Raw genomic sequence first — 27,933 nt, forward strand, 5'->3', positions numbered from 1 at the left:
TGTTGAGGGGGCCGTGGTGGTTCCGGGAGCCATGGGAGATACCAATAATTCCGATTCCAGTTCATCTCTTTTTTCCCCTAAAATTTCACTTAAAACTGCATGTTCCATACAATGCTTATTTTGGACGCAAGCCAGACACTTATTATTCTCAAGCTTCATTGCTTTCATTTTGTCAAGCCACAAAACCGGTTTCTCAAGCAAGCACAGAAATAAGTCAATATATGGTAATTGTTCTACCCTTCCATCTTGTGTACAAAGCGATCTAAGTTGCATAATAACCTTCACATCAAAAGACCCGTTTTTCGGCCACCTCTGATTTTCAGGCAAAGCGTATTTTGGCCAGTGAACATTACAATATTCAATCAACTTATCTTTTCGTAATTCCTGACCGAAGTTCCCCTCTTTCCAATGTGCCAACAAACAACCCAACGGAGAAGAACTTGGTATAGAGGCATTATTGCTGCCCAAAACCTCTTTTAACCCTTTTAGTTTCTCCATATTACAGATACATAAAAACCACAGATGCCGAACCTGCAACGCTTTCGCGATGTCTGACGGACGGCTGCCTAGGCAATACCACCAGGAATTCCTTTTGCCCAACCAAGCGTAGCTTTCGCTGCGTCTTAATGGCAGGCCCCCAGACCAGAGAATAAAGAACCTTACCTCTCACCAGGGGTCGTTGTGAGCGGCGAGGGTCGCGGCTCCGATGGGCTCCCCGAGAAATCACCCGGTGCCGGCTGGAGCGTGATCGGGTCGCGGGGTCCTGGCTGCGCCCACAAGGTCCCATCTGGGTCGCCAAAAATGTTAGCGTAGGAAAACATATAACCACACGAAGGCGATCATATGCGGTTCTTTATTCAAGCGCGCGGGACAGGGGTGATGATACACCCAAATCTGATGTCCAAAGAATACAGAGTCGATTTGTGATTTTTATAGTTTAGATTATACACATGTTAACTAACCCCCACCCCTAGATACTGATTATCCTATTCCTTAGTTACTATCTTAAATCATACCTACGTTTCTACCCTGATCCACACTTGATTTGGTTAAAACAATGCTTCTCAATCATCCCCTGAGTTGCAGTCACACTTGATTCGGTCATTACAATAGCATGGAGCTGTTTGCAGAAGCTGACGCTTGTTCCGAGCTGAGCTGCGTCATGTTCCAGTTGTACGTTCTCTACTTTCCTCCCCCCACACATACCTCAACTTAACCTTGTGGTTAATTTATACAGAAATTATATTTTTTAACCCTCCACCAACAACCCGAGCGTGTTTTCGCTCCAACAAGTCCACCCAAAACCCCAACGCCTCGGACTCCTGCATACTAGCACGGGAGTAGACACTGGCACCGGTGTAGCGCAAAGCAATTTGTCTAAAAAAAAACCACCGCACAACAGGGAGGGAGGGAAAGGAAGGATCTCACCAAACGTCTTCTCACACAGACGGGGTCACCAGCTGTTGCCTGGAACGCAATAATCAACCACACAGAGGCAGAGGTCTTCAGTGAAAGCTGCTCCCCACCGAGAAAAAGAGAGCCAGCCTGTTTATTTCTTTCCTTTTATAATTTTGTGGGTCTGGAAGCACATTGGCTCTTGGGGTTACTACCCCTTCACCCCACTGGCCATGCCAGCTGTCAACCAACATTGTTTTCAGGCTGGAAATATGTAAGCAAAGGACAGTGAACAAAAACAAGAAAGGTTGTTTATGTTCCAAAGCGTGAGAAAGTGAAAGACTGACCCTTAATATTGCAACAGTAGCGAAAGAACTGACTCCATCTTACAAGCAAGTAGAAGGCTTTAAAAAATCTCAGAAAAACCAGGGCAACAGATGGGGTTTTCTTTTTCTGGTTTGTTGTTTCTTTAGGTTACATTTCTTGGTCTCTTTACCATGCGCTGCCACCAATTATCTACTACTTCCCACTTCAGACACTGGCACTCACAGGCCTAGAAGTTTTTGCTGTTGCCTTCTTTTCCCCAGTATTGTTGACCATTGGCCCTTTTTGGAGGCTGGCTAACAATGAGTATGTCCTGGCCTTTCTGAGGTTGACTATGGTTGGTAAGTATGCACTGCAGTGAGTTACAGATTCTGTTTTGGTATCAATGCATAAGAACAAACATTCCAAATTGCCTCAACATTCAGATGATTACAAAAAGAGACAGAAATAAGAAGTTCTCACTCTCCCCATAAACATTTTGCTGGTTTCTTTTTTTTTTTCTCTCAAGCTTTTAGCTATAGTGAGGAAAATATTGTTTGCAGCCATTGTATTACATAAATACTGAAAAATTTCATTTCACTTTTATTTCTAGGAGCTTTTAATTTAGTAAGAGTGATGCCAAACAGGAAAGGTGTTTTCAGTATCACTCAAATATCAGCAGAGCAGGTGTTTTGTGTATTGTGACAATGGGTAGGGATGAGACATTACAGAACATCTTGGGGCTGTTATAAAAGTCGTCTACTATGAGTGAAACATTCTTTTTTAGTTTCTGAGGCAGTTTTTTTCTTCCAAGAATGTATTTTTTAAATTAAATCTATCTATTTATGTGCTTGTAGCGGGGTTATAGGCTCATCCTATATATGAAATAACCCTTATAAGGTCAGTTGCACTGGATGAAAATTTGATCTTAAGCTCAGGAAATAGATGCCCCATTTCCCATTCCACAGGCTCCTCCTTAAACCAAGCCTTGCTGGGATTCCCACTTTGGTCTTCAGCTAACTGGTGCAAATCTTAGCTCTTGTTGATTTTTTGAAAGTTTTTTGGGAGAAGGTTTGGCAGTTACAGCCATGTCCAGAAGCAAGTTATTGCAAAAGTTTGCCACACTGGATGAACTCGAATGAGACAAGACATCCTGTGTAAAGGTGAAAATGCTTCTGCTGGGTGATGTGTTTCAGAAGCAGCAGATCTTAGCTCCTCATTTGTCAATGTAAGATAGACAGATAATCAGTTTTCTTATAGTTTTCCTCTAACTGTTAGAAGACAGAGCAAGATCATCTTATTTACTTTCCCTGTGTAGTTTTTTCAAAGAGAATTACTGTTCTTTATCTCTAGAAAAATACTAGAACTGAGCGCACTTGTTGGTGTCATTGATTTTCATGAAGGATAGTCTTACCATGCTTTCTTTTCCTACTCTTCCCCTTATATCCATCCTAACACTTTCCTTGTAGTTTTGTAGTAAGCTTCTCAGTGAGCAGAATCTTCAGCTTCTTGCAACCATGCCTAGTGTATTGCTTTCTGCAAGATCATCTAGTTTAGAAACTAGGAGTGAGTGTAAGCATTTAAAATTGCACCTTACTTTCCTTCACATGTGACAGTAACACAAAATTTGCCATGCTTAGTTAAGATTAGTCCTTCAGATCACCTTGCTGTGTTTACTAGTTCACTTTACCAAAAGAGATGGAAATTACTGAAAAGTGTATAATTTTTGTTCTGCCAAATAAAGAGCAGTGACAGGCTTATAATGGTCTTTTATGTAAGTTCTGTCCCATCATACTTTGCTGCTGATTCTCCTGTATCTCAGCTCTTCCTGCTTTTTTCCTCCTTCATACTGAGAAAATTTTATTCATTCTCTTTTTGATCTTTTTTCCTTCTCAAAAAGGCCATGACCTTCCTCTGGGACTTGTTGAACTGTCAGGCAGAACAATCTACCCCTTGCATGCTCCACCCCATTCTACTCAGTCTTCAATTTCACAATCAAAAAATAAGAAAATTCTTCATGCTTAACTAAGACCAGAATATTTACGAGGATGATTTTTTTTTCTGTTCTGTTTCTTTCTGCCTTTTCAGGAAGCATTATTTTCCCTGCAACCTCTAATTTCTGTATCCTTTATATTACTTGATTTTGTGTTCCATTCAAAACAACAACAACAACGAAGTACCTTGTGGTAATGTCTATTTGCATCTGTGTCTTCAGACAACATACATTAAATTTGGAGATTTGGATAGATATATTTAAGTCTTGGGTGTACTTGCCCAGCAACAAAAGGTGTGTCTGCTCTAACTTGGCAAGCCCATGCCACCTTTAATCAGGGTAGCGCACATGATGAAATATTTGAAGAGGCAGGTTTATGGATTGCCAGCACAATTTAGTGACAGAAATCTGTGTGTATTGTACATGAAACCTCTGTTGAAGTCCATGCACGTACACCTTCACTGCACATTGATCTTGTTTATTGTCTTGGCTCTAAGCTTTGCATCTTTTGCTCTGAGCAGGATGAGCAGGTAAACAGTTGGAGGATTCCTAGCATGTGTTGACAGAATCTGCAGCCTGGTTTCTGACATTACTTGCTTAACGTCTCTGCAAGTTTGACTCATACTCAGCAAATGGCTGGCATCACAAAAGTGTTGCTGCTTCTCATGCTGTTTATCACTGGTCCAGTGCCACACTGACTGAGGTTACAAGAATGTATGTGGTCCATAGTCACCTGAATTGGAAACCTGTTAGCAGAGTTTGCTGCTGGGAATTTGGAGTCAATGTGCCCTGGGAAACAGCAAAGATGTGTGCACGTGTTCTCTTTCAGTGGCTGGGAAAGTGGTAGTTTTCAGTAATAAAATGGTGCAGGCTGGTAATGACCACTTCTGAGACCAGATAATGAGCCAGAGAAAGCCTTGTTCACCCCTACTGAGGCAGTTGATTACTAATCCCTGTGCTATGTATGGTGATTACTCCTGTCCAATAAAGAATGTGGCTTTTGCCATAGTGTACTTACTTTTATAAGTGCGCTGAGGCAAAAGCCATATCCTTTTTAGAAAGAAGCAGTCACAGTACACAAAACTTTATGGCTTTTGAGTTATCTGAGTGCATGGTTGAGGAATATCTGTATGCTTAGACATCTGATCCATATATCTATATATCTATATCCATATATCTCTCTATGGAATCAGTCACCATAAGTATTTAACTAAAGGTAATCACTTGGATTGTTGGATAATTGCTTCATGGAATTTTTTCCTTGAAAATTATAACTGCTATGAAGTCATGTATACCCAGTTTCTCTGCATATCTACATTTCTTTGGTTTGTTTAAAAATGTGTGCTGTCACGTGTTTTCAGAGAAGTGGTATAGCCATTCAGATTACAGGCAATGTTGAACTAATGCACAGGAATTCCTTATTACTAAGCCTCTATCAATCATTAAAGTAACCTCTGTGTGTGTATTTGTTTGTAGGAAGCTTAGCATCATACCATGCACCAAATGCTGCAGTTAGACTACTCATCTTGGCTGCTGGTGTTTCTTCTTCACTGCTGGTTCAAACAGTAACATGGTGGTCAGGAAACAGTTTACAAAGGTATTTTCTTATACTGATGGAATTTAACTGATGTTTCTTCATATTAAAAGCCGCTTTTTTTTTTAATCCCCCAAATGCCTCACTATTTCAAAAGCTGATTCTTACAGGTTCATCAGGATATGGGGCTTCATGCTAGGCAAGATAATGCTCCTTGTTCTTCGTATCCTGTACACGTCACTCAATCCAGTCTGGAGCTCACGAGTTGCCAATACTGTCATACTGGTGATTGGTTTTATAGTAGCAGTGGAGCGAATTCATTCAGGTAAGCATGTCACAGCAAAGATGGTGGTTATGAAAAGAACCTGAAGTATACCTAGCCATGTGTCACTGGGTTTGATTCTTTGATTTCTTTTCCTCAACAGTCTGGTTTTAGATCTGCTGCATGAGCATTGCGGGCTTTAGAAGCCATGGGGTACTTCCATCTGCCCATAATATGGCAGAACTGTACAAGCTGTAGTAAGCTGGTGCTGGAACTGCATTTCTTTCCTTATTGCAGTGGCAACAATATGACAGTAAGACAAATGAAGGCATAAGATAGACCAATAAAACCAGAATCGATTATTGTCTTTACAGCATGAAACATTTGTGGTGTTTTTGTTATTATGTTAATTCAGTGTGCACTTTGAGTTTCTCTGCCAGTGTATATCTTTTAACAGAGAAGGGGAGATAGGACAAAGTTGGGGAACAGCTGATATGTGAAAATAAACAGAAAAAATTGGAGGAGTGGACAAGTTGTCCTGTTTAAACTTTGCCCAAGTTCTTGGAGTGTTTGCACAGAGTACACAGCAGTGGGGGCTGGCACAGGCTAAACTGTGGAGGTGGTATTGGCAAGGAAGGCAGCAAGGTTGGGTTGGTTAGCTAAGCCAGCTCATGTTAAATCCTCAGAATCTCCTTCCTTCTCAGTATAACCTTAATGAATTAATTGAAAGATAAAACCTTATCTATGTGTAAGTGGGTATAAATTAGCATCATGCATATTGCCTGTAAGCTTGCATTACATGATCTAAATTAGGCTGGAGCTTTCATCAGAATTTAGAAAGGGAATCTGCTGCAGGAGATTAGTAAGGAAATCTGTCCTGTTTGTGGGTGACAAAATGATGTGTCTATGCAATTAAAGGTGCTTCTTTCTCCTTAGATGAGAGAGGTTCTAAAGCACATGGAAAAAAAGGAGAAGGAAGGGAGTTTATTTCTGGCTTATTTGGAAGTGTCAGGTTTTGTTCTTATCAGAGTTTAGAGTTTCACAAAACAGAAGCCTCTGAACAAATTCTAATAACTTTTCTGCTGATTTTCAAAGCAAATTCAAATATATAAATTCCAGTATTATGGAAAATAATCAGATGGGCAGGCTGGTATTTTTGAACTCTTACAGTGAATATATTTTCTTGACAGACCTAGGGTTGTTAGTAAAGATTTTTAATTTTTTTGTATGTTATCAATTTCTGATAACACAATCCTAATCAGATAAATTAACTTTTGTGCATGCAATTTATTCTAGTAAATTTGTGATTTTAGTTATTTCTTTTTCTCAGTAACTCATGCTAATAGGATTTGACAGTTTGCTGAGCTGCATTTCTGTTCTTATTCTAGGTGGAGACAAGAAGAAACAAGAAATGAACAAAACTGGTAATGTGGTTAGAGAGACTGCTTCCCATCCTCATTGGTTTTTATCAGGGATTGCTTTTGGCAGCCTCACGTTCCTCACTCTGTGGATATTTGGGGAGGTTTCATTAATTTCTAGATGGGCAGTAAGTGGACATCCCCACACAGGTCCAGATCCTAATCCATATGGGTAAGTGCATTATTAATATTACCACAAATTTGTAATCAAAATTCAGTGCTGTAGTGGGTGACAAATTAAAACTCAACCTGATGCCACTGTAAGAATTTAGACAGAAAAAAGTGGGTACAAGGTACTTCACACAGAGGATTCATTCTTCCTTTGAGATATCTCTGAGCATTTTGTCCAGACCTTGAAATTTTCTGATACAGAATTATTTTTATGTCAGCACTAAAATCTTGGTTTGACACATTTCAAAACAATTTTTAGATTAGAACTGAGGTTCAAGGACTTATGAATGCAGTGCATCTATATTATGCAGCAAATTAGTCTAGCAGTTTGCTTCAGAGAGGACATGATCAGAGATGCATGCACAAAGTATGAATAAAGTAAACTATGTGCAATATTAAAAGATATGCTTCAGTAGAAGTTTTGATTAGTAAGAATGTAGTCTTAGTGCTGTGTGTGGTTCATTCAGGTTCCAAATCTATAAAAAGACCAGATTAGTTATTCTGAGTCAGCTATATGTGACAGAGTGACAGAGTTTATAATTTGGAATTGGTATACAAGAGAGCTCCCCAAGACTGAGAGCAGTGTTAGGATTCCTTATTTGACATTAAATACTTTTGCTTGTGGTGGATTCTTCCCTCTTGTTTTCTCTGAGTTGTTTTTGCATTTTGTACCAAGATTTCAGTGGGCTGCCTTTGCTGCTGAACACAGCTCACTTGTACATTACAGCAAATTGCCATTATTTTCAACTGGATGTTTTTTACATCCAATAAAGGGAAGAAAATGTAGCCAGGTGTGAGCAAAATTTAGCTTTGTTTAAAGTAAAAGAACTATAATATATCACCAGGGACCCTCTTCTGTATATCTAGAAGTTTCTTTTCAATGTCAGGTGTTTTAAAAATAATATTAGTACATGTTTTCTTTTTCCTTATTGTTGTATCAGAGGTACAGTTCTGCTGGGCCTTGCTCATGGACTGATGCTTTCATTTTGGAGCTGGTCTTCTGTCATCAGTTTTGCCTTGTTTCTCATAGGTAGGTGCAAATCCTGAGCAGAATTTTTGTCTGTTACCTTATTCCTTTTACTCAACTCCTCTGACTTGACACCATATCTCAGAAAAGTGTGACTAAGCAAAGCCACACTTTTCTCTGCCACTGACTGTAGTACACGTGTCTTACCAGTTGACCAAGGGTTACAGGACAAATCTCCAGGCCATTGCAGAGCAGTGTTATTGTCCTCAGAAGCTCTGTTAAGGTTCTGTTCTCTTGAGCAGCATCTCAGTTCGGACCGTCTGTGTTGTATAACTGTTGGACTTGATGATCTTAGAGGTCTGTTCCAACCTTAGTGATTCTATCATAAAGCCACATCTAGAGTTATGGGGTTGAGATGACACAAGCCTCTCAATTCCACAGGGGGCAAAATAACTTGTAATTTAACGAGCAGTCTGCCTTGAGAAAGGCTTGCCTCCTGTCTCTTTATTTGCCAAGTTCTGCAGGCAGTAAAATAGTATGAACAGGCAGGTTTTAGTCTTAAGAAATGTGTGTGCAGTAATGTAAGTACGAATCTCTGATTTTTGATGTGCACACATTGCTTATTTAAAACAAGCACAGAAAGGTTCTTTAGTTGATTCAAGCATTGTAGTCTAAAATGCTCAGAACCTTGATGTATAAGAGTTAAATATTAAAAGTGTCTCTATACATTTGCTTTCATGGTGTGATAGTAAATATTTGTACCCTACAATAATGTTTTAAAATGAAGTTATAGAGAGGTTCTGCGGCTGGTAATGTTCTCCTTAGGGTCAAATCCCCAAATCAAAGATAGTATGGTAAGGCAGGCGTCTTGCAGTTAGTAAAAGATTAATAATTGCTTTCTTGCCCATCCTATGGTTATCTACAGGAAAAGATCAGGAAAAGGTATGTTTTCTCTTCATATTAATCTATTTGATTCCTTCTGTATTATGGTAAAAGAAGTTCATAACTGACAGACCTGTTACTCTCTTAAGAACTGCATCATTCCTCTGTTATGCTGAAGAACTCTGTAAGAAAAACTGTTCAATTTTGGCTCTTGAGGATGTATCTCTGCCCTCTTTTTGCTTTCAGCTGAATAGGCAATGTTTAGAAGAATGAGATATTTGGAAAAATAAAAGTCTGTCTTTGTCTACTCTGAATAACTGTCGTTCTAGTGATGCAGTTTTCATGGCTGGAAAGCACAATTTTATTTCTCAGACTATTTTTCTGCTAGCCAGAATATGAAAATGAATGTTGTGCATAAAATACCTGACTGAGACTTACTCTGTTCTTTTCTATCCCTTCCCAGGTTTGGCATCTTCAGCTGGTCTCCTTTATTTACATACCTGGAGTGCTGCTGTTGCAGGCACCGTTCTTGGCATCTTTACTATGTGTGTGTGGCCTCAACTAGCTGGACGCTTTGTTAGCTGCCTGCATCCTGGGAAAGCCATGAGTACAGCCATGGTTGCCTACGTTCTTGAATTATTCTTCTGTGTGTGGTGTACAGCCTATAAATTTGTACCTGGAGGAGTTTAGAGAAAGCTCCCATCTTCTTCTAGGTACATTTGTGATAATGAACAAATATGCTTGCTTTAGCTTCAGGGAGACATGTGAAATGTATCTAGTGTATAGAGTCTTTTCAAATGCTCAGTTACTGTCTACTTATTAACTGTGGTAAGAGTTTCAGTGCCAAAATTAATGAGACATGCAAAAATAATCTACTTGTTTCTTTACTGTTAGAAATAGTCTAAAATTTGGACAGAAGATGGAATTCAGTTAAGGGAAAATGACAAAGTGGAAAAATGTCTGATAACTAAGTACGCAGTGCAGGAAGAGATCTGTTGATCAGTCAGCCTAAAAATATGGCTGCAGTCCAGGGTGTGAGTGCACAAATATGCTGGCTACCTAACGCAGCAGTGCCTCAGGTAACAGGGTAGCTAGTGGGACCATAATGTAATTCAGTGCATTATTTAGCCCTGCTCTGCAAAGCAAAGCGCAGCATCCAGCTGATCCAGCGAGTTTACATTGGAGACCTGAGCTTCTTTCCCACGTGGCTCCACCTTATGTTTTGTGGACACACCAGCATGCTTGGGGGAATTCAGATGAGCCTGTAGAGTCAGAAACACGTGAACAGGACAGGCAGAAATGAAATTGTCAAGTATTTACAAATAAGGAAGAACTGAGTTGAGCAAATATAAAGGTTTTGGCAGAATGATCACTTGATGAGGGTGGAGAGGTGGAAAGGAAACCAACCCTTCCTGGTTTTGTCTCCAGAAATATTTTCGCAATAGGTACTAACATGTTTCAATGGCATATTTCACTAACTATATTTAAACAATGCCAAACATTGTCTTGGGCTAATTGTGTGGGACATTTTTTTAAAATGTGACACATTAGCCTATATTTTATTTGGAAAGGATTAATGAATGCTGTACTTAACTTATTGCTCCAAAGGTTTTAAATTTCATAAATGTCTTTGCAAACACTTTGTGACACTCCAGTTTCTTACTCTCCATGTGTGTTTCTTAAATTACGGCATTCACGTGAGGGATTTGAGTTCATTATGTTTAGAGGAGAATTTCATTCCATTATTGCATTATTTTTTTTGTTCTGAAAGCACTCTGAGGAGTCTTTAGAAACAGTTATCTTAGCTAATTAAATTTAATTTTTGAAGTTATATGAAGAAAACGTGGTAGAAGAGTGTCAAATGCTTTCTTGAGTAATGCTTTCACAAAAAAAACCCAAAAAAACTTTTATTCAAAATTCCTCTGTGTTACTTCCCTTAAAATGCATGCCTGTGATTAATTTACCTGGCATGATCACTGGATAGAAACAGAGACATGGCCCTAACCTTCTCTTTGGTAAAGAACACTGTAAATGGAACACAGCTGATGGCACTACATAAAGTTTAAATTCCATCTGAGAATCCAGTTTCTATATTTTTTTATGCCATCCCATGGCTTATCAAAGGTCATACTATGAGACTTTGTTGCTGTGCTTTTACCCCTACAGCTTGGCTTTCTGGCAAACTGCTTGTTTTCTTCTGGTTTCTTCCAGGTGCAAGTGCTATTTCTTGCTTTCTTCTCCTGTCCAATATCCTGCATTTCTGTTGCTGCAGTTTGGGTAGGGAACTGCACGAGGAAAAGTGACAATGAAAGTAAGATCATTATATTAAAAACGTCTGTGCTGCTTCATTTTGATGTGATGTAATGCTGAGGGGTCAGATTCCTTATCTCCACCAACTTTAATGGCTGTGAGTCAGTCACCCTTTGAGAAAGGTTTTGTGTGTGCTCCTTCATTGTGCACACTCAGTGTGCAGTGTCTTGATTTGTAAACTTTCACTACAACTAGTGTAACAAGTAAGGGAAATAAAAAAATACTGAGTAATTGTCTGCTATTACTCTGAAGTGAAATATGGCTTCTATCATTAATTAACTATGCCACAAAGATATTAAAGGCTTATATCTTCTCCAGCAGAGCTCTTATCCAGTTCATTATCCTCCCATGCTTTCTTTGAAAGTAATTGGATTCTTTATCTCTTTAAGGATTGGAAAAGACCTTGTACTATTTGTCTGAGATACTTATTGAAAAGATACCGTCCCCATGCATTGCAACAGTTACTGTGCTGAAGTTGCTAATTTGCTTTCATAATATAACTCTAGGTGTGTTTAGTTTTCTGTCCTTAAGAAGGAGGACTCTTTCTGTTGGCTCTGGAGTTCCAGAATACAAGTTGCTGCCATGTTAAATTGACCTTTCAACCTGCTGCAGTCTGCTTATCCCGTTCTATAACAAAGTGTTAAGCAATTGCTTTTGCAGTTCCTATATGAACGTGTTACTTATATTTTGGTGACAGAGTAGCTCATTGTCAGATATGTGCAAGATAACAGATATGTGCAATCATCAACGTGCTTTTTTCATCAAGTTGATATTTTAAGTTTCTAATATGTAGGTGTAACTCAATCATTCTTGTCCAGGTTAATTTCAGTAAACTTTGAAAAGAGTGGACCCAGCTGAGAGTTGTAGCCATGAGTAGAGCCTGGAAGGATTTTAGCATCATTTATCTGCCATGTGTTAGCCTTTTTGACATAATACCCTGGAACTGTATTGCCAATCAGTCTTTACTTGAGAGTACTGTCAATAAATCTCAGTTCCTGCATTGCCTCATTAGGTAGAGCATTTATTTGCATTTGCTTTGAATCATCTTTGTTGTTGGAATCATAAGGTTGTTGTGTTGTGACACAACAGCTGGGAGTTTATAAAAATGAGTTTATGAGCAATGTGTAAGATGTTAAAGGTCTATGAAAAAACTAATTAATTATATTTTTACAGGTTTTATAATGTTATGTATTGGGGTAGACTTTCTAACAGGACCCAAGAAAGACCTTAGCTCTGTCTTTGAAGTGAAAAGCAATCAAAAAACATTCTTCAAAAGGAGTAAAAACTATATTAAACTACGTAAGTATAATTTTAGTTCCTTTTCTCCATGACTCTGGGAATACTGTCTGAGGAAAAAAAATAGCACTGTGGGGTATTTGTTCAGATGTTTTAGAAATGTTTTTGTGGTACTAGTTTTAGAGACAGACTAGTAGTTGGTGTTTCCCTGGTTCCAGGTTAATGATGACATATCCTACTGGAGGAGCTGACTCACTGTGATTATGACTGACAGAGGCTATTCCGAGTAGAATGTGTTAAACAGGGACAAGAAACTGGGCAAAACCCAAAATGTGAAAACAGATTCAGCATCATTTGTGGTTTCATTTTAGTGGTTGAGGAGGAGGCCTCTCTGGATCTTGGGGTTTACACTGTGTGTACAAAAGATAGGAAGGGTTTCCCAGCCATTCAGTACGGTGATTTTGGGGTGGTTCAGTGTGACAACACTGGGCTCTGTGAGCTGCCTGGCACTGTGCTGGCACTGGGCTGGCCCAGAGCTGCTGTACGATGTGACACTGTCCCGAGGAGGAGGCTCTCCTGCAGGGCCTGCTGTGGCCCTGCATCACAGCACAAGGCTTGGGCTGTCCTCGGGAAACCACTGTCATCTGCTGCCTGTCAACTACGCCCAGGGATCCCAGATTTTCAGATTATATGAATGGGGTCTGCTTTTTGCCTTGGGTTTTGAAGAGAAATGAAAACCAAATGTCTGATGTTTTTTTACTTCACTTCTTGGCTTTTAAACTGTACAAATATTTTCAACTATTTCTCTACAATCATTTGAGTCCCTGATTTGTTTTCATGGTCAGCTTACTGTTTCTAAAGAAAAAAAACATCTGTCAATAGCATGAAGTTTGATAGAGGAGCAAAATGCTAGGCATGAGGGCATGGTAACCCTACAGAGATCAGGATGCTGAAGATTCCAATTCCTGCATCTCTTCTTATGTGACTTTGGATCAGATCACTTGCCATTTGTGTACATTTTGCTGCATGTGGTGAAAGGAGACACTAGTGCTTCACAGTTTTTCAGGGCTGTTTCTGGAATCTTTGTGGAGGTCTTTACCCAGTATACTGAGGCACCAAAAGAATGTGGCCTGTGAGAGTTTGTGTGTCAGAGACAACATGAGCACCATTTCAAGTGGTTTAAATATTACTGCTAAGAAACATTCCACAAAAATAAATTAATATTTGAAAATACTACCTGTCACAAAGCACAGCCCCTGCTTAGCTGATCTTGTTATGTTGCAACAGTAGCTCTTGTACTTCCTCATCATGCCCACACTTCTACTGTTTCTCAGCTTCCACTCTAAGGACCTTTGTGTCTTGCAGAGTATGAAATTGCTTGACATGTGCTAATATAAGTAGCATGTCCTCTTTCTGACATCTTCCATTATAAAATGTATTTAAATTTTACACAAAACCATTCCAGAAAACTTGCATTAAAATAATTTCATATCTTTTTAAATATATGAAAGAGTAAACTGGAGTTACTGAAATCATTGTAGATAGCACATGCCACTGTGTAAATGCAAGAACTGTAGAGGGCTTTGTTCTTCAAATTGCATTGTGCTGAACGGTGAGAACTCTTAAGGGCACACTATGGTTATTTGTAATGCTACAGGAGCAATTAGAAAGCTCTGGATATGCTTTCTATGAAGCTGCACTCTCTTTCCAAGAGTATGTCAAACAAATGACCACTCTGTAAGTCTGGCAAGAGTCACATCTTTCTGACATCTAAAGGCTTGCAAAGTAAAAACTAAATTTTATTCCACAGTTGTATTAATACAAGATAAAAATTGTGTACTACAAATGCATACCTGTGCACAGAGAGGAAAATACTGAAGGGTTCACATGATGCTCTTACTCACGTCCCATAATGAATTCTTCAGTAGGAGTAATTTCTACATAACTATTCCAAGGAGTTTTGGTACATTTTATATGCTTAGCATGCTGTGTTTTGGAGAGTGTATTTGCATAAATATACATATTCTGCCTGCATAGATACTGCCTTGATCTGGTGTTGTCATTTAAACAAACACGCTTCTCATTCTGTGCATAGCACACCTTGGAATAACAGTGTCCTGTTTAACAGCAATAACCATTATTTTTTCTTGAATTAAAAAAATACTTTTCTTTTCTTTTGTGTTTTGCTGTTTCAAGTATTGTGGCTGTTTGTTGGTGTTGGTTTGCTTGCAATGGGTTTATGTTATAAAACTTACCAGAAGAAGTTGGGCCAAGGGGTGAGTAGGGTGTTTGTGTGAATGGTAACTTTCAAATATGCAGTAAAACGTGTGTGTGTTATAGCTTAAGTGTGTTAATTGTTGCTGAAGAAATCTTTGTAACCAAGTATTCAAAAAACCCAATGCATAAATGAAGATGCAAAAATTTTATTTATAAATTCATGTCAAATTGAAATATCTGAGTCTTTGGAGATTTATGGTGATGCTATGAAGGAAAAATATTTTGACAATTTGAGAGATTCTTGTCTCATATGCTCAACTTGAACATTACTTTTATAAATTGGTTTATTTTAACTGTATTCAAACTGGACAATGCATCCTGATCTCATGTAGGGGGAATTTGAACAGATAACTTCCTGCAGTTTCTTCCAGGTGAAGGAATTCTGTGGTTCTATATTATATCATAACTCTGAATTGAAGCTCTCTGAAAAGTTGGTTGACATAGGTTAGACTTAGACTACGTATGGAAATTGGATAAAAATTTGAAGATTCCGGTTTCCTACCTTGCAAGAAAATAGGCATTGCAAAGGTAATAAATAACAAGATGGTTAACACTCATAGAGTTCAGTGTTAGATTAATAAATGCACACAGATTTATATGGTTTTGCCTTCTTTTTTCAATTAATTCCGGTTTGTAGTACCTTATTGTGTGGCAACAAGTGATCAACTTACTAAGTTCCTCTTAGGAAGATGAAAAAATGCATTTTCTCTTACCTCTTCATTTGTTTACTGTTACTTCTACAAATTCATTTTAAGTATGATGACTTTTATTCCCTTTTTAATAGCAGATTTAGTCTTTTGTAATTCTGAGAGCTTTATTAGGAAAATCTACTGGATAAAACATCTCTTGTATGTCTTTTATGGCACCATGTGTCTGGTGTTGTTTATTGTAAAGCTATAATATGTAAAAGTCAAATTTTATTTTATTTTTTCCATTTATTTTTTGAGGTTCCAAAAAGAGATTTCTCTGCTATGATCTGGCCTTTTAGATTTGGATATGACAATGAAGGATGGTCTAATTTGGAAGGATCAGCTAATCTGCTTAATCAGACAGGTAACTTTTTTCCCTACCTCATTTATATTTGGGAGGATTCATCTGAAGAGACAGAAGTGAAAACATCTGCTTGGTAACTGAGGCCATTTTTGCTTTAACACAAGAACCTGTGTTTAGTGGTTTTCTCCTCAATTTGTGAACTATTCCAATACAATATCTTCAGTCAAAAATCCATCTGCAGAGGTGATAATTTGTTTAATACGTTTTAAAGAGGTTTCTGGTCAGAGGAAACATTTTATTTCTTATTTGGATTTTTCTCCTCATATTGCTGATGAGTTACTTGTCTATAGAGAAATTCTTTGCATAAATGACATAATATCCTTTTAGATAAAATACAATGGTATTTACAAAGATAAATATACTTTTAGATAAAATACAATGTTTTATAACTGCTCTCTGGGTTTTTTAGATGTGAAGCATTATATAATTCCTAAAGGGTGTGAAATTCAAATGCCCTAAGCAATGAATACAGAGAAGAAACAGACAAATCTGTTTCCATCACTGAACCAGAGCAATGTATACAAGAAAAATAGCTGTTGTAGCTTGGTTGTCATGATTTTACTGTAAAAAAGAGTGTCTAAAGTGTTGCTCATGGGCAGGATTTTGGTTGGAAAATCAGCTATAGGAAATTAAGAATTTGGACTCAAGATGAGTGCTGTTGCAGAGGACATTGAAAGGAATTGGCCAGTAGTGCTTGTAGGTGTTCCTTTTTTCCTGCAATACCCATGAGATAGGGTAGACAGGGGACTGACAGTTTAAGATCTAAAGCAGTTCAGGGAATTAGGTAATGTCCATGCTGCCATTCCAGCATTTGCTGTTGTCCAGTCCACCACAGGATTTTCCTGAGCAGCTCAGGCTTTGTAGACCCAAGCAATGAAAAGCCACTGACAAGTGCTCCTGTGCAAGTCTTGATTTGTGGCAGAGATATACAGGAGCTAGTGAAGAGTGAAGAGACTCATTTTAGCCTTGTTCCCTCCATTGTCCCATGGCCAAAAGTTCAGAGAGCTGGGCTATGTGTGGTGATATGAGAAAACAACCAGGACATTTAATGAATTGAAATTTGGAACATTCTTCTACATAAGTGATTCTGTAGTTCATGTCTGGGTGGTCGTTTAATATTTGCATGTTTATTTATGAATTTTAATGAATGCTTTCATTTCTGGTACCTATAGTTTAAATTAATCAATATTAGAAAATGTGATTACCTGGTTATGTGCATTGGCATTTCTCTAGGGTAATGAGATATCACTTCTAAAAAAGACAATTGGTAAGTCAAAAAGGCAGCAAATTCCAAAATATAATTAATAAATCATAATTTCTAATAGGTGGAAACAGTATTCTGGAGTTCTATGTTACATAGATATTGTTATATAAAGTACTACATTAACATTGTCAATAAATGCATTCAGAGTTGGCAAGAAATTCCTATAAGAAGAGTTCCTGATTTTGAGAGCCATAGAGAAAAGAGTGGTTACCTGCTTTAGGATAGGGGTTGTCTTTGAAGGTGTGGTGGTGTGCACTGCTTGTGCTCACCCCTCTGTTGAAATAGTGAAGATGCAACATGGCTTTTGTGACTGGAATTTCTATCTGCCCTGGAGAGATCCAGCATCAACCCTTCTTAATGGTTTCAGTTACTGTTTCTGTGATCAGCATGCATGCTAATGATGTAGAAGGAAAAACCTGGGAACACACTTAAGAGCTCTGAGCTCCAATTTTCCCTGCTGACAAGGCTTTACACTGCTGCATATGATATTTTGAAAGCAAAAAATCTTCTGTGGTGCTGGATGGTCATAATTCCTTATGGAAGTGCTGTGGATGAAATGGTGACTCAATTTGCTTTCCTGTGTAGGAGAACACTCTGAGAGGAGCATAATTGCAGCAAGAAGGGAGCACTTGGAGCACTTGCTGCTGCTGCAGCTGTACTGACCTGCTGCTCCAGCTGAGTCTGAATGGTTCAGCCATCCTGTGGGCAGCTTGTATACTCCCACCTTCCTTCAGGCATGGGCAGGTGTTCCTTAGATGCAAGTTCCTCAAGGGACTGCATAGTTCTTCCTCTATTCTGCACTTGAAATATAGGGGAACCCATCATGTTCTCCTGGCAAAACCACACCTCTGCATGTAAACAGGGAGCTAGCACAGTGCGTTTCCAATACCTCTAATGCTTTTGAAATGGTGCGAGGTCAGTGCAGGCCACCTGTATTCTGCAGTCTCATGTATCTCTGGTTATGAGCAGGGATGAGCTATGGCTCAGCAGACACTAAATGCATCCTCATCAGTGTTTATGTGGTGGGCAGTAGCCAAAGGTTTTGGCATGATTTCATTGCCAACATTGATTTTTGCCTTGACTGACCCCTGAAAGGCTTGTGTCCATCCCTGTGTAATCAAAAGGGAAATAATGACATTATGTAGTTATTTATAAGTACCATTTATAGGTAGCAGTTATAAATGTGAAAATATTTTCTTTTTTTCTCCCTCATCTCAGAAGCAGATTTTATCACTATTATAGAGAGTGATGCCTCTAAACCATTCATTGGAAACCATGATCCAACAATGTGGCTGGGAGAAAGACTGGGATTTTATACAGATTTTGGTCCAAGCACAAGAGATCACACTTGGGGGTGAGTCATCTTTACATGCACAGTGACAGTAGATAACATAAATTTATTGCCCAATACAAACTGCACTAATACAGAAGCAAAGAATAGTTGAAATAGTAATCAGTGTAATCACTTGTTGAAGCTTGTCCTTTAGCAACAGGCTTTGATTCATTAGCACTACCATGCAATGTGGGTGGAATTTTCTCGTTGCTAAACACGAGCAGATTTTGGTGCCTGCCCCTGTAAACTACTTTGGTTTTCGTGATGCAGAGAATGGCATCCTGCCCTTTAATGTACACATTTGGAAGTTAGCATTTCAAGTACTGTGTCTGATGCCCTCTTCACATTATTTTGTTTTAGGCTATGAGAATTTGTATTTTAGACTTAAAAACGTGATAGAAGTTAGAAAATGTAGTGCATCGATAGGTATGAGAAATTTTTAATTCATTAAATCTGGCTTAGGCTGTATAATGGGAAATGGGAATAGAATGGTGTCTGTCTGTTTGACCAGATATTTTGTGTCTAATTTTATCTTAATGCTTGACCACCTACCAGTTGCATATCTTAAATATCTTTGTCCTCAGAAAAAATACTAACATATAATGTGGCTTTGTTTTTCAGGGAGATATACACATCTCTATGGCAGATGGAACTTCCTACTGATGTAGCAATGTCTATTTAATTTTTGGCATATGTGAGGGGCATTTAGTAACTTTTTTCTTTCAGACCCTGTCTATTTGAGTCAGAATGGGGCAGAGAAGTCATTCTCTGAGATTTTCTTAATGAAATACATTAAAAAACATGATACAAAATGTCCAAACAGAAGCTGAAAACAGAAAAAGCTCCCATTTTAAAGATGTATTACTACCTACTTCTACTTTTGATAAAATACCTTTTAATTTCTGGTAGTATAAAATTCTGTTTTGTCTGAAACACAGATTGTGAAAAGCTCAGTAAATGGAATGTAAAAGCTCAGTTTATGGAATGATATTTCTTAGTGTAGGAATTGATAATGTATTTTTAGACATGTAGTTTAACAGTATTTTAGAATGAAATATACATTTCTTTCTATATTCAGAAATATCCGCTAGAGATGGTTTGTATTCTGGTTTTATAGGGTTTTTTTCAGTGACTTAGTCTTCTGCTCACATTTTCTGCTTAGTTCACTTTGATGTTTGTGATGCTTGTGAATCACAAAATGTAACTTTTTGCCTCTTCTCGTGTAGGATTATGGCACTATCCAGGTATCCAATTGTAAAATCGACCCATCACCTCCTTCCATCTCCAGAGGGAGAGATTGCACCTGCCATCTCCCTGACTGTCAACTTCACAGGGAAGCTGGTGGATTTTGTTGTCGCTCACTTTGGAAATGAAGAGTGTGTATTTTACTTATTTTTACATAGAGTGTACAAAGTCACGTCATATAATTTGTGAACTTCTGGGATTTCTTTTGTACCCTTTAAAATCTGGTGCTGTAATACTGGTTCTAGCAGGGCACATTTGAAGAAATACTATGACAGTTGAAAATTATTTAAACTACTGGTTTAAAATTTTGAAGCATTTTTTAAGTAGTGCAAATCTGTCATGCAAAACTCAGCGGAGCTGATCATCTGAATTACTAGAGATTTAAAGATACAGCTCTGCAAAGTCACAACAAATGATGGGGCTACAGATGCATCTCAGTGCAGGACAGCATCATTATGACTTTTTTGCATGTAGAATAGATGTATTGTGTTCCACAATGAGTGCAGATAGTTACAGTTAGTGATAGATAGCATTAATGGAAAAATGTTATTTTTTTTAAAGTAACAAATCCGAAACCTCCAAGAAGGGACAGTGTTGCAACAGCAGCAAAAGTATCCATCAGTGTCCTTCTGAGAATATGCAAGTGGAAGTCTGATCTCTGAATTCAGAAAAGCAATATTATACCAATAAATCAAATAAGTGATCGAAAAGAATAAGGTATATATGCCAGTTCTTGAAAACAGTGTTTTGATTACTTGTGTGTAATGAATATTAACAAGAGAGAGTTCTGTGAATGCTCCATGTAGTTGTAATTTCTGTTATAATTGATGAGATATCTAGTGTGTGGCTTAGTGAGATTTGGAATTTAAAAAAAAATGTTACAATTCATGGAGAGGCAAATTTATGGATAGGGTGCAGAATATTGTAAAATACAGGAGCTGCTGTGTGTTAAAGAAAGCCATAGGAATTATCTGTATCCCATTTCCTTCCCCTGAGTAGAAACTGCACCAAACCTGCAAATTTTTTATAGATTTCCCATTTATTAAACAAATATTGTTGTCAGAAATCACTCCCCATTTTTAACTCTAGAAAGGAATTTAATTCTGTGCCTCACACAGATGATGAGACTTGCCTGTATGAGAAACTGTTTGTCAAAGTAGAGGAAAATAACACTCTATTATCCCCTGCAAAGAAATGAGATAAAGATGAAGGAGAAAATATGACAAAACAGGACACATATGAAATGAATGCAAATTAGATTCTGTTTTAGAGGGGAATGAATTTGTAATTAAATACTGCACATTACTGCTCTTCTTAAATATCTTTTTCTTCTGCTGCTTAGGTTGACATAGACTACAGAATACTGGACAACTGGGGTTGTTTTTAAATACGATTTTTAAAATGTGGGACTTATAACTATGCCTGTGCCTTTAAAAGATCCCATCTGGAGAGGTGCATTCTGGAAAGAGCAGCTAGCTGAGCAGGCAACTTCACATATACCTAGGTCAGGCTTCTGCTTAGGTGTTTGGGGGGTTTTTGTCACCTATTTGTGTGCTCCTTCTCCCTAATATAGTTGCTTCAGTCAGAAGTAGCACTATTTAGAAAGCATAGCTGCACTTAAATTGTTGCCTTCTTTTGGGTTTACAGGTTCCAAAATCACCTCTCTCTGTCAGTGGTGTTTAGTCCAGACTACCAAAATCTAGAAGACAACATGATTTACGCAACTGTTTAAAGTCATTAACATGAAGAATCATAGAAAGAGAACTGCTTTTGCATTGTTTTATGACAAATCCAAGGACAGGGAAAGGGATTCAATGAAGTATTTTACCAGCTCCATTTACGCTATCGCTTTTGATCATGTTGAAACTCTTGTGTAAATCTTGTTAAAGAGATGTGAAATACATGCCAAATGTAATTAAGTAATGCTAATGGGATGATGTAACGCTAGCTACATTTCATAAATTATGGAACCAGACTTTAAGACTTTATTGACCATGATCTATTCATAAAAACATTTTTTAGCATGTAAGTTCTTTGTTGTGCACCACATCATGCTGGCACAGTTAAATTTTAAGTGCAAGCAGAGACAAAGCCTTAGATAACCAAAACACTAACATTCACATTTCCTAGTGAAGGTATCAGTATTAAAAACAAAACAGTAATAGAAAATGTTGTTCCTGTAAGGAATAGAAAGAGAATGTGGATTACATCTACCATGACCATGTAGCTTTTATCAAATGTAGTGATAATTTTGAATCAATGAGCTTTCTGTGAACTTTTGTACTCTCTAATACTGAGCAACAAAAATGGTGCCAGATTGATTTGTGGTTTACTATGTCATAGCACAAAGATTGTGAGCTAAAATGTATAAATAATATAAAGAATAAGTGAATAAATAGATAAATGTATGTAAAGTCTTTTCCATTTCTTTTAGAGAGGACTTGGACAGAAAACTCCAAGCAATAGCTGTTTCAAAACTGTTGAAGACTAGCTCTAAGCAAGTTGTATTTCTGGGATACATCACTTCAGCTCCTGGATCCAGAGACTATACTGAATTAATAAAAAATGGAAATGTGCAGGTAATATAAAAATACTGCATCTTTAAAGAAAATTTATATTGGAAACAGTTTAATATTTCAAATTAGTAACTTAACTATGGACAGAGAAAAAAACACATGCCCATTTTCAAATACAATCTTCAGCTACCTCGTGATATCTTGCAGAGAAGGTGGAGTTACACAGTGAAAGAAAAGAGGCAATGGACAGCAGCTGCCCCAAGGGAAATGTCAGACAGAAGAAATAAAAGGTTGCAGGGTCGCCAAGGATTAGAACAGGGGCCTGGTGAAGTTGTGAAACCTTCATCCTTGGAGATATTCAAAATTTAGCTGCATAAGGCCCTGAGCAACCTCTTTGAAGTGACTTTGACCAGGGTTAGGAGTAGGTGACCTCCAGACAGCCTCTAATTCTGTGATTATGTTTTAAAAATGAGCTCTGCGCTACGAGATATCAAAAAGTTGTCTGATTTGTCCATCTCTAACAGTAAGCTTTTTTCTTTCTACCTTATTACAATGTTTTAGGCAAAATATTTTTCTGCAGTGAGTTTACACATTGGTCCTGTTACTGATTTAAAGCCGACCCAGATGAACACTTACCTTACTTGTTAGACTTTATTCCCTTTTGTTTCTAGGATATTGACAGTACAGATCGGGACAGATGGTGTAGCTATATTATGTATCGTGGAATAATAAGGTATGTTAAAGTGCATCGCTTATTTGTAGGTTTAAGTATCTTTATGATTGTCAGTTTTATAACCTTTTGTAAGTGATTGTGGAAGAGTTTTACAACCCTAAATGACTATTATGGGCACTTGGATCCATCATAAAATTATGTGAAACACTGATCTTAGGATCACAAGAACTGGTGTATCTCTGACTATAATTTGCAAAGACACTATTACAGGTTTCATCATTCTGTGTCAAAAGCCTTCAGATCTACTCTGCTTTGGTAGCATAAAACTACACTTTTCCAAAGCTCTGGCTTTGCAACTTCATTCTAAAATGTGAATGCTAAGACCTAATTTGTATGTGACACAGAAGACACAAATTTTGAACTATGATTTAGAGTTTGTTGAAGCAAAATGCTGATTTAATCCAGCCAATCTTTATGCTGGATTTAGAGGAAACTTGAACTGTGTAAGCCAATATTGAGGCACAGGACGTATGCACTCCATATCTTTTAATCCCAACTTGCTTGTAAATCTTTCTCTTGGTGATGTTTGTACCAAAATGGAATTCAGTTTATTTTGAATAAACTATGTAAATTCTGCAGTGTTCACAAGTTGTAAACTTGTTAGCTGTCTTAACAGTATTGAGTAAAAGAGAAAAAAAGGCAACTATTAACACCCAACTAAAACTTCATTTGCAATTTGAACTTTTCTCATTATTCCTTCAATTGATGCTTATGTTTCTTTCTTGAATATTGAAATCTTTTCAGTGATAATTTGGTGAGCTTATACCTGCATTCATATTCTAAAGCTGTAATTTTTAAAAAAGGTTTTTAGACATAGAACTTACTTTTACTGTCAAACACTTATGCTTGTGATATGGTGTTATGATCCTGTTTATGGAGCACTTTCAGTTTTTAAAGGTGAGATTCACAGAAATGGAAAATTGTGTTGATAAGTTAAAGCGTAACTCTTGGGAAAAAACAGATACATTCATTACGAATGTGGTGAAATTGTCTTGAGTAATTTTTTCAAACTAACTCTTCTCATATTTGATAGGCTTGGTTATGCCCGCATATCTCATGCTGGTTTAAGTGATTCAGAAGTCCAGATGGCCAAATTTAGAATCCCAGATCACGTGGATAGCTATGTTGATAATGACAGAATTGTCACTGATCCCAGTCAGGTTCCTGAGGACATCCACTTCAATCCCAGTTCAGTGTGTCTCATAGGAAGTGAAGGGGATGATGTACCTGGCATCTTGTGAAAGAGAACAAGATCGAACAAAGTTATTTCTAAAGTGAGATGCTCTGATCAGTACCCAACTGAGCAGAAGGAGTCAAGAACTTCTGAATTGTAATTCCATATTTTCAGTTGGTTTGGCATGTACCCTGGGAAAATCAGCCTGTTGTGTCACAGCATAAATTGCACATAATGCTCACTTCACCCAGCCAATTTCTGAGATTGTTTGATAGGAGTATTTGCCAAGTGGTGTGGTGACTCATTTGATAAATGAATGAAAGAACTCCCTTGTTTCTCAGTACTTCAGAGATTGGGGTCTTAATATACTTAGAATATCAAATACAATATGTGCATGAAATACTTTTTGCATAAGCATTTCAAAACATACCATATAATTGGAGCAGAAATTAAAGAGGATGACTGAGGCAGTATGTTGCATGTGTCAAGAAGGAAAAAAAGGACTAGGTTTAATGTAAAAGAGGTTTTTTTTTCTAAATTGCTGTCATTTTTCCACTGGCATTGCATAAGGGAGAGATATATGGAGAAAGATATTTATTCTAGTATTAATATCAGTGAAAGAGTCATGGAGTTCGTGATAGATGTTGCCACAGAGAGATAAGTCCCATGTTTACTACTCCTAACATGCATAATGCAGAATATGTTACTTTCTCATACACATCTAACAGCTGAGCTTACTCACTTTTTATGTACCACTCAGCCACTGGCTTCCTGTCTAAGCAGGAGTTTGCCCAGACTTTTCCACATGATGGAACTTGCCTACAGTTAGCATCTACGTTAGATTTTTCTCAGTTGACTTCAGCACAGAATTTTGTCCTAATTTCTTTTGTCTGTCTAATCAGAAAATGTTTACCCTAGTGAAATAGATTTAACTTTTTCTGATTAATTCTACTTCATTAGAAATACAATGGCACCGCTCTTAAATATTACTTAGCACTGATATTTTGACTAAGTACTCCATTTTACTTTTGTAAGTCTGTCTACCATAGTAGTCAGTTGTCAAAACTTTCATATTTAAATTTGGCATGAAAAATTACAATTTTCACCATAATTTTCAAAAGCAAGATGTACAATATTAATAATAGGGTTGTTACTCTTTTGATACTATGGATGTTTAAATTGTATCTCCACTGAAATCAGGACTAAAAACTTAGCCTAGAATATGAGGAGATAAATGCAACATTCAGCTTTTTCAGCTGGAGTTCCAATTATAGACTGCCTATAGCATCAGTGGAATCAATGTAATTAATTGTCTCTACCATACTCAAACATCTTTAGTAGGAGAGGGTACATAGAATCTGATTTACATTTAATAGAGTTGGGGCCTGTTTCTGAAATAAATGGCCTAGAACATTCAGAAGTAGGGTAGTAATTGTATGATTTAATTGCATAGGTTAAATAATGTTGTAATAGTATTGCTCTGTTGAATATTTTTCTTAGGTTTGGATCTTATAAAGACAGACATAACTATATGCCTATTCATCACTTTCATATGAGCACTCCTAAATACTTTAAACGGACAAATTAGAGCAAGAAAATAAAGTTATTGAGACCAACAAGAAAGGTTTGTTGCTTGAAACTGCATTGGCAGCCAAAAAGACTCCACTGTTTGAGGATGAGCAACTCCCATGCTGCACAACACTGTGAATGTCTATGTATTAATCGGTAACTTTCTTCTTTGATGAGCTGCTACCACTGTGAGGGAGGGAAGATGCATGAATTTTGGTAAACTAGTATCTACCAGGCCAGATACCTGCTTTGTATGCAAGAAAGCAAGGGTGGGAACTTGCTTTGGCAACAACTTCTTCAGCTTTTGTGGAGGTATCACTTATCATAAAGTTTCTGAGTGCTTTGCTGCTATTGCAATAAAAAGCTTGGCCTTAGGTTTTTCAAAATAGGAATGGAATGAGTCTGTTTTTCAGCTGGGAGATATGCAGTAAATAACCGTCTGAAGTGTGCACATTTTCAACTCAAACAGTATTTACATCTGCTGCTATTCTTCATTTTATTCTTAAATGAGTTTTACAACAATTTGCAGATAGTTGATATTCATAATACTGGAAAAAAAGAGGTGACTTTTGTAGACTTCATTTTATTAACTGGACTTCAATGCTTTTACAAAGGGAAGAGCAGAGTACCTCTGAATAATTATGGTTATGAGACTCCTACATGAACACACTGATAAAGAATTTAAAACAATCATGCTCAACATAACAATCTGTCTGAGAAGGGAGAAAAGTTGGTTGTAGCTTTTATTTAAAAGAAACTGTAATGAAGGGGGGAAAAAATAAGAAAGCTTTGTTTCTTTGCTACGCTGCACTTCAGTAGGACTAGAGATGCTACTTTTTTGACCTAGGATGTGAATTCCCTGTTATGCAATGCACGTGACACAGTGTAAAATGTTGTGTTGTCTGAGAGCCTCTTGGCAACGTCTTTTATATTTAGCTCCTGATCCTTCAGTATACGTGCAGAGCTTCCCTTTATCAATGAGGACATCTTCAGTGTTGTCCAAAGGATATTTCCTGCTTGTGAGAAACATATTAGATAATTTAAGTGATGCATTCCGTTTGGAAATCATATTTGCGAAGTTGGTATTTAATACTATGTGTCTTTCCAGTAATATCTAAGCATACCATTCCTGAAAGGAATAGGATATGTTACAGGAAAGAGGGTGGATTTTTTTTCTCCCTCTAATTCTTCACCATATACTTTTAAGAACAGCTTGAGTTTACTCAATTTTATTGTTTCTCTATGTAAGCAAATACAGGATGCATTTTTACCCAGGGCTTCTTGTTTGATGGAGTCAGGCAATTGCTGTCAGCACCACACTTGTTGCTTTATTCTGGTCACCTATCATTTTGCTCCCTTGTTTTTAGAGCTGTGTTTCTGAGAGTGAAACTGATCACTGGTCTTTGTGGACAGAGGATGTCTGAAACGCAGTTAAAAGTCTCAGTGGTTATGTATTCATCATCTCAGATGTAACTGACAATTAACCAGCCATTGTTGAACGAATTTCTCACCTATGGGTGCTTTGTGTGTCTTTACAAGCCCTCTGAACTTGTTCTTTGTGTGACTCTCCAGCAAGACAGGATAAATTACATTGTGGAGTGATAAAAATTATTTTCTTGCAGTTTTTGCAATTTTCTTCTGCAAACACCAGTAGCTCTTATCTCTTTTTTCTCCCAGCTTGCAAAAGCAGCTGGCACTGGCACCAGTATTGCACAGTGCTCTGAGTATCCTCATTTATTTTCAGCATGCTCTCATGCTAGCTCTGGTGCACATCCAGCCACAGGTTTGCCTTTTCAGTCTGTAGAATACATAACATTATCTTGCCACATTACTTAACACTGTCCACAGGCTGACTCTGCAAATACCTTGTAATGTGAGCAGTTTATTAATGTGAAATGCAAGAAATTATATGTATAAGTACAAAAAGCTTGAAAACTCCTATTTTTTTTTAACAATGAGGATATTTTTCAAGAAGCCAGACAGCTTGACTGGCATAACATGACTTACATAACAGATCAGATTATAAATCATATCTGTATGTAATCTTCAAAGTCTCTGAGCTTACTTTGATGGATTTTTTACAGGATTTAGACGTGCTCACCCCATTAGGAAGGTTCACATTGACCACATGTAGTGAAAAAATCTAAAGTTTGAATATTCTCTTCTTCTAAGTAGCTTGTGTAGTTTAATATATGTAATTAGTAACTGATATTTGTTCACATTTGCACTATTTTATCAGAATGATTAAGAAAAGCATGACCACAAACTGTTTGTATATTTCTTCTACTACTGTGGTTA

At 37.5% G+C, this 27,933-nt stretch overlaps 1 protein-coding gene across 1 annotated transcript in view; it reads left to right on the forward strand.

The window, feature by feature from the left end:
* Positions 1-27,705, forward strand: part of CWH43 (cell wall biogenesis 43 C-terminal homolog) — a 42,679-nt gene extending 14,974 nt beyond the window's left edge. Inside the window, 16 exon segments of the mRNA XM_063401914.1 lie at positions 1,869-2,060; positions 5,168-5,288; positions 5,396-5,550; positions 6,876-7,077; positions 8,018-8,106; positions 9,389-9,611; positions 9,613-9,638; positions 12,409-12,534; positions 14,668-14,747; positions 15,696-15,801; positions 18,284-18,419; positions 19,625-19,774; positions 22,078-22,222; positions 22,831-22,892; positions 23,926-24,079; positions 25,565-27,705. Coding sequence (XP_063257984.1) covers positions 1,869-2,060; positions 5,168-5,288; positions 5,396-5,550; positions 6,876-7,077; positions 8,018-8,106; positions 9,389-9,611; positions 9,613-9,638; positions 12,409-12,534; positions 14,668-14,747; positions 15,696-15,801; positions 18,284-18,419; positions 19,625-19,774; positions 22,078-22,222; positions 22,831-22,892; positions 23,926-24,079; positions 25,565-25,654 — 2,057 coding nt within the window. The 3' untranslated portion in view covers positions 25,655-27,705.
* Positions 27,706-27,933: the final 228 nt, after the last annotated feature.

The sequence above is a fragment of the Prinia subflava genome, chromosome 7 (genome assembly GCF_021018805.1).
Source record: "Prinia subflava isolate CZ2003 ecotype Zambia chromosome 7, Cam_Psub_1.2, whole genome shotgun sequence".
In the NCBI taxonomy this organism is placed as follows: Eukaryota; Metazoa; Chordata; class Aves; order Passeriformes; family Cisticolidae; genus Prinia; species Prinia subflava.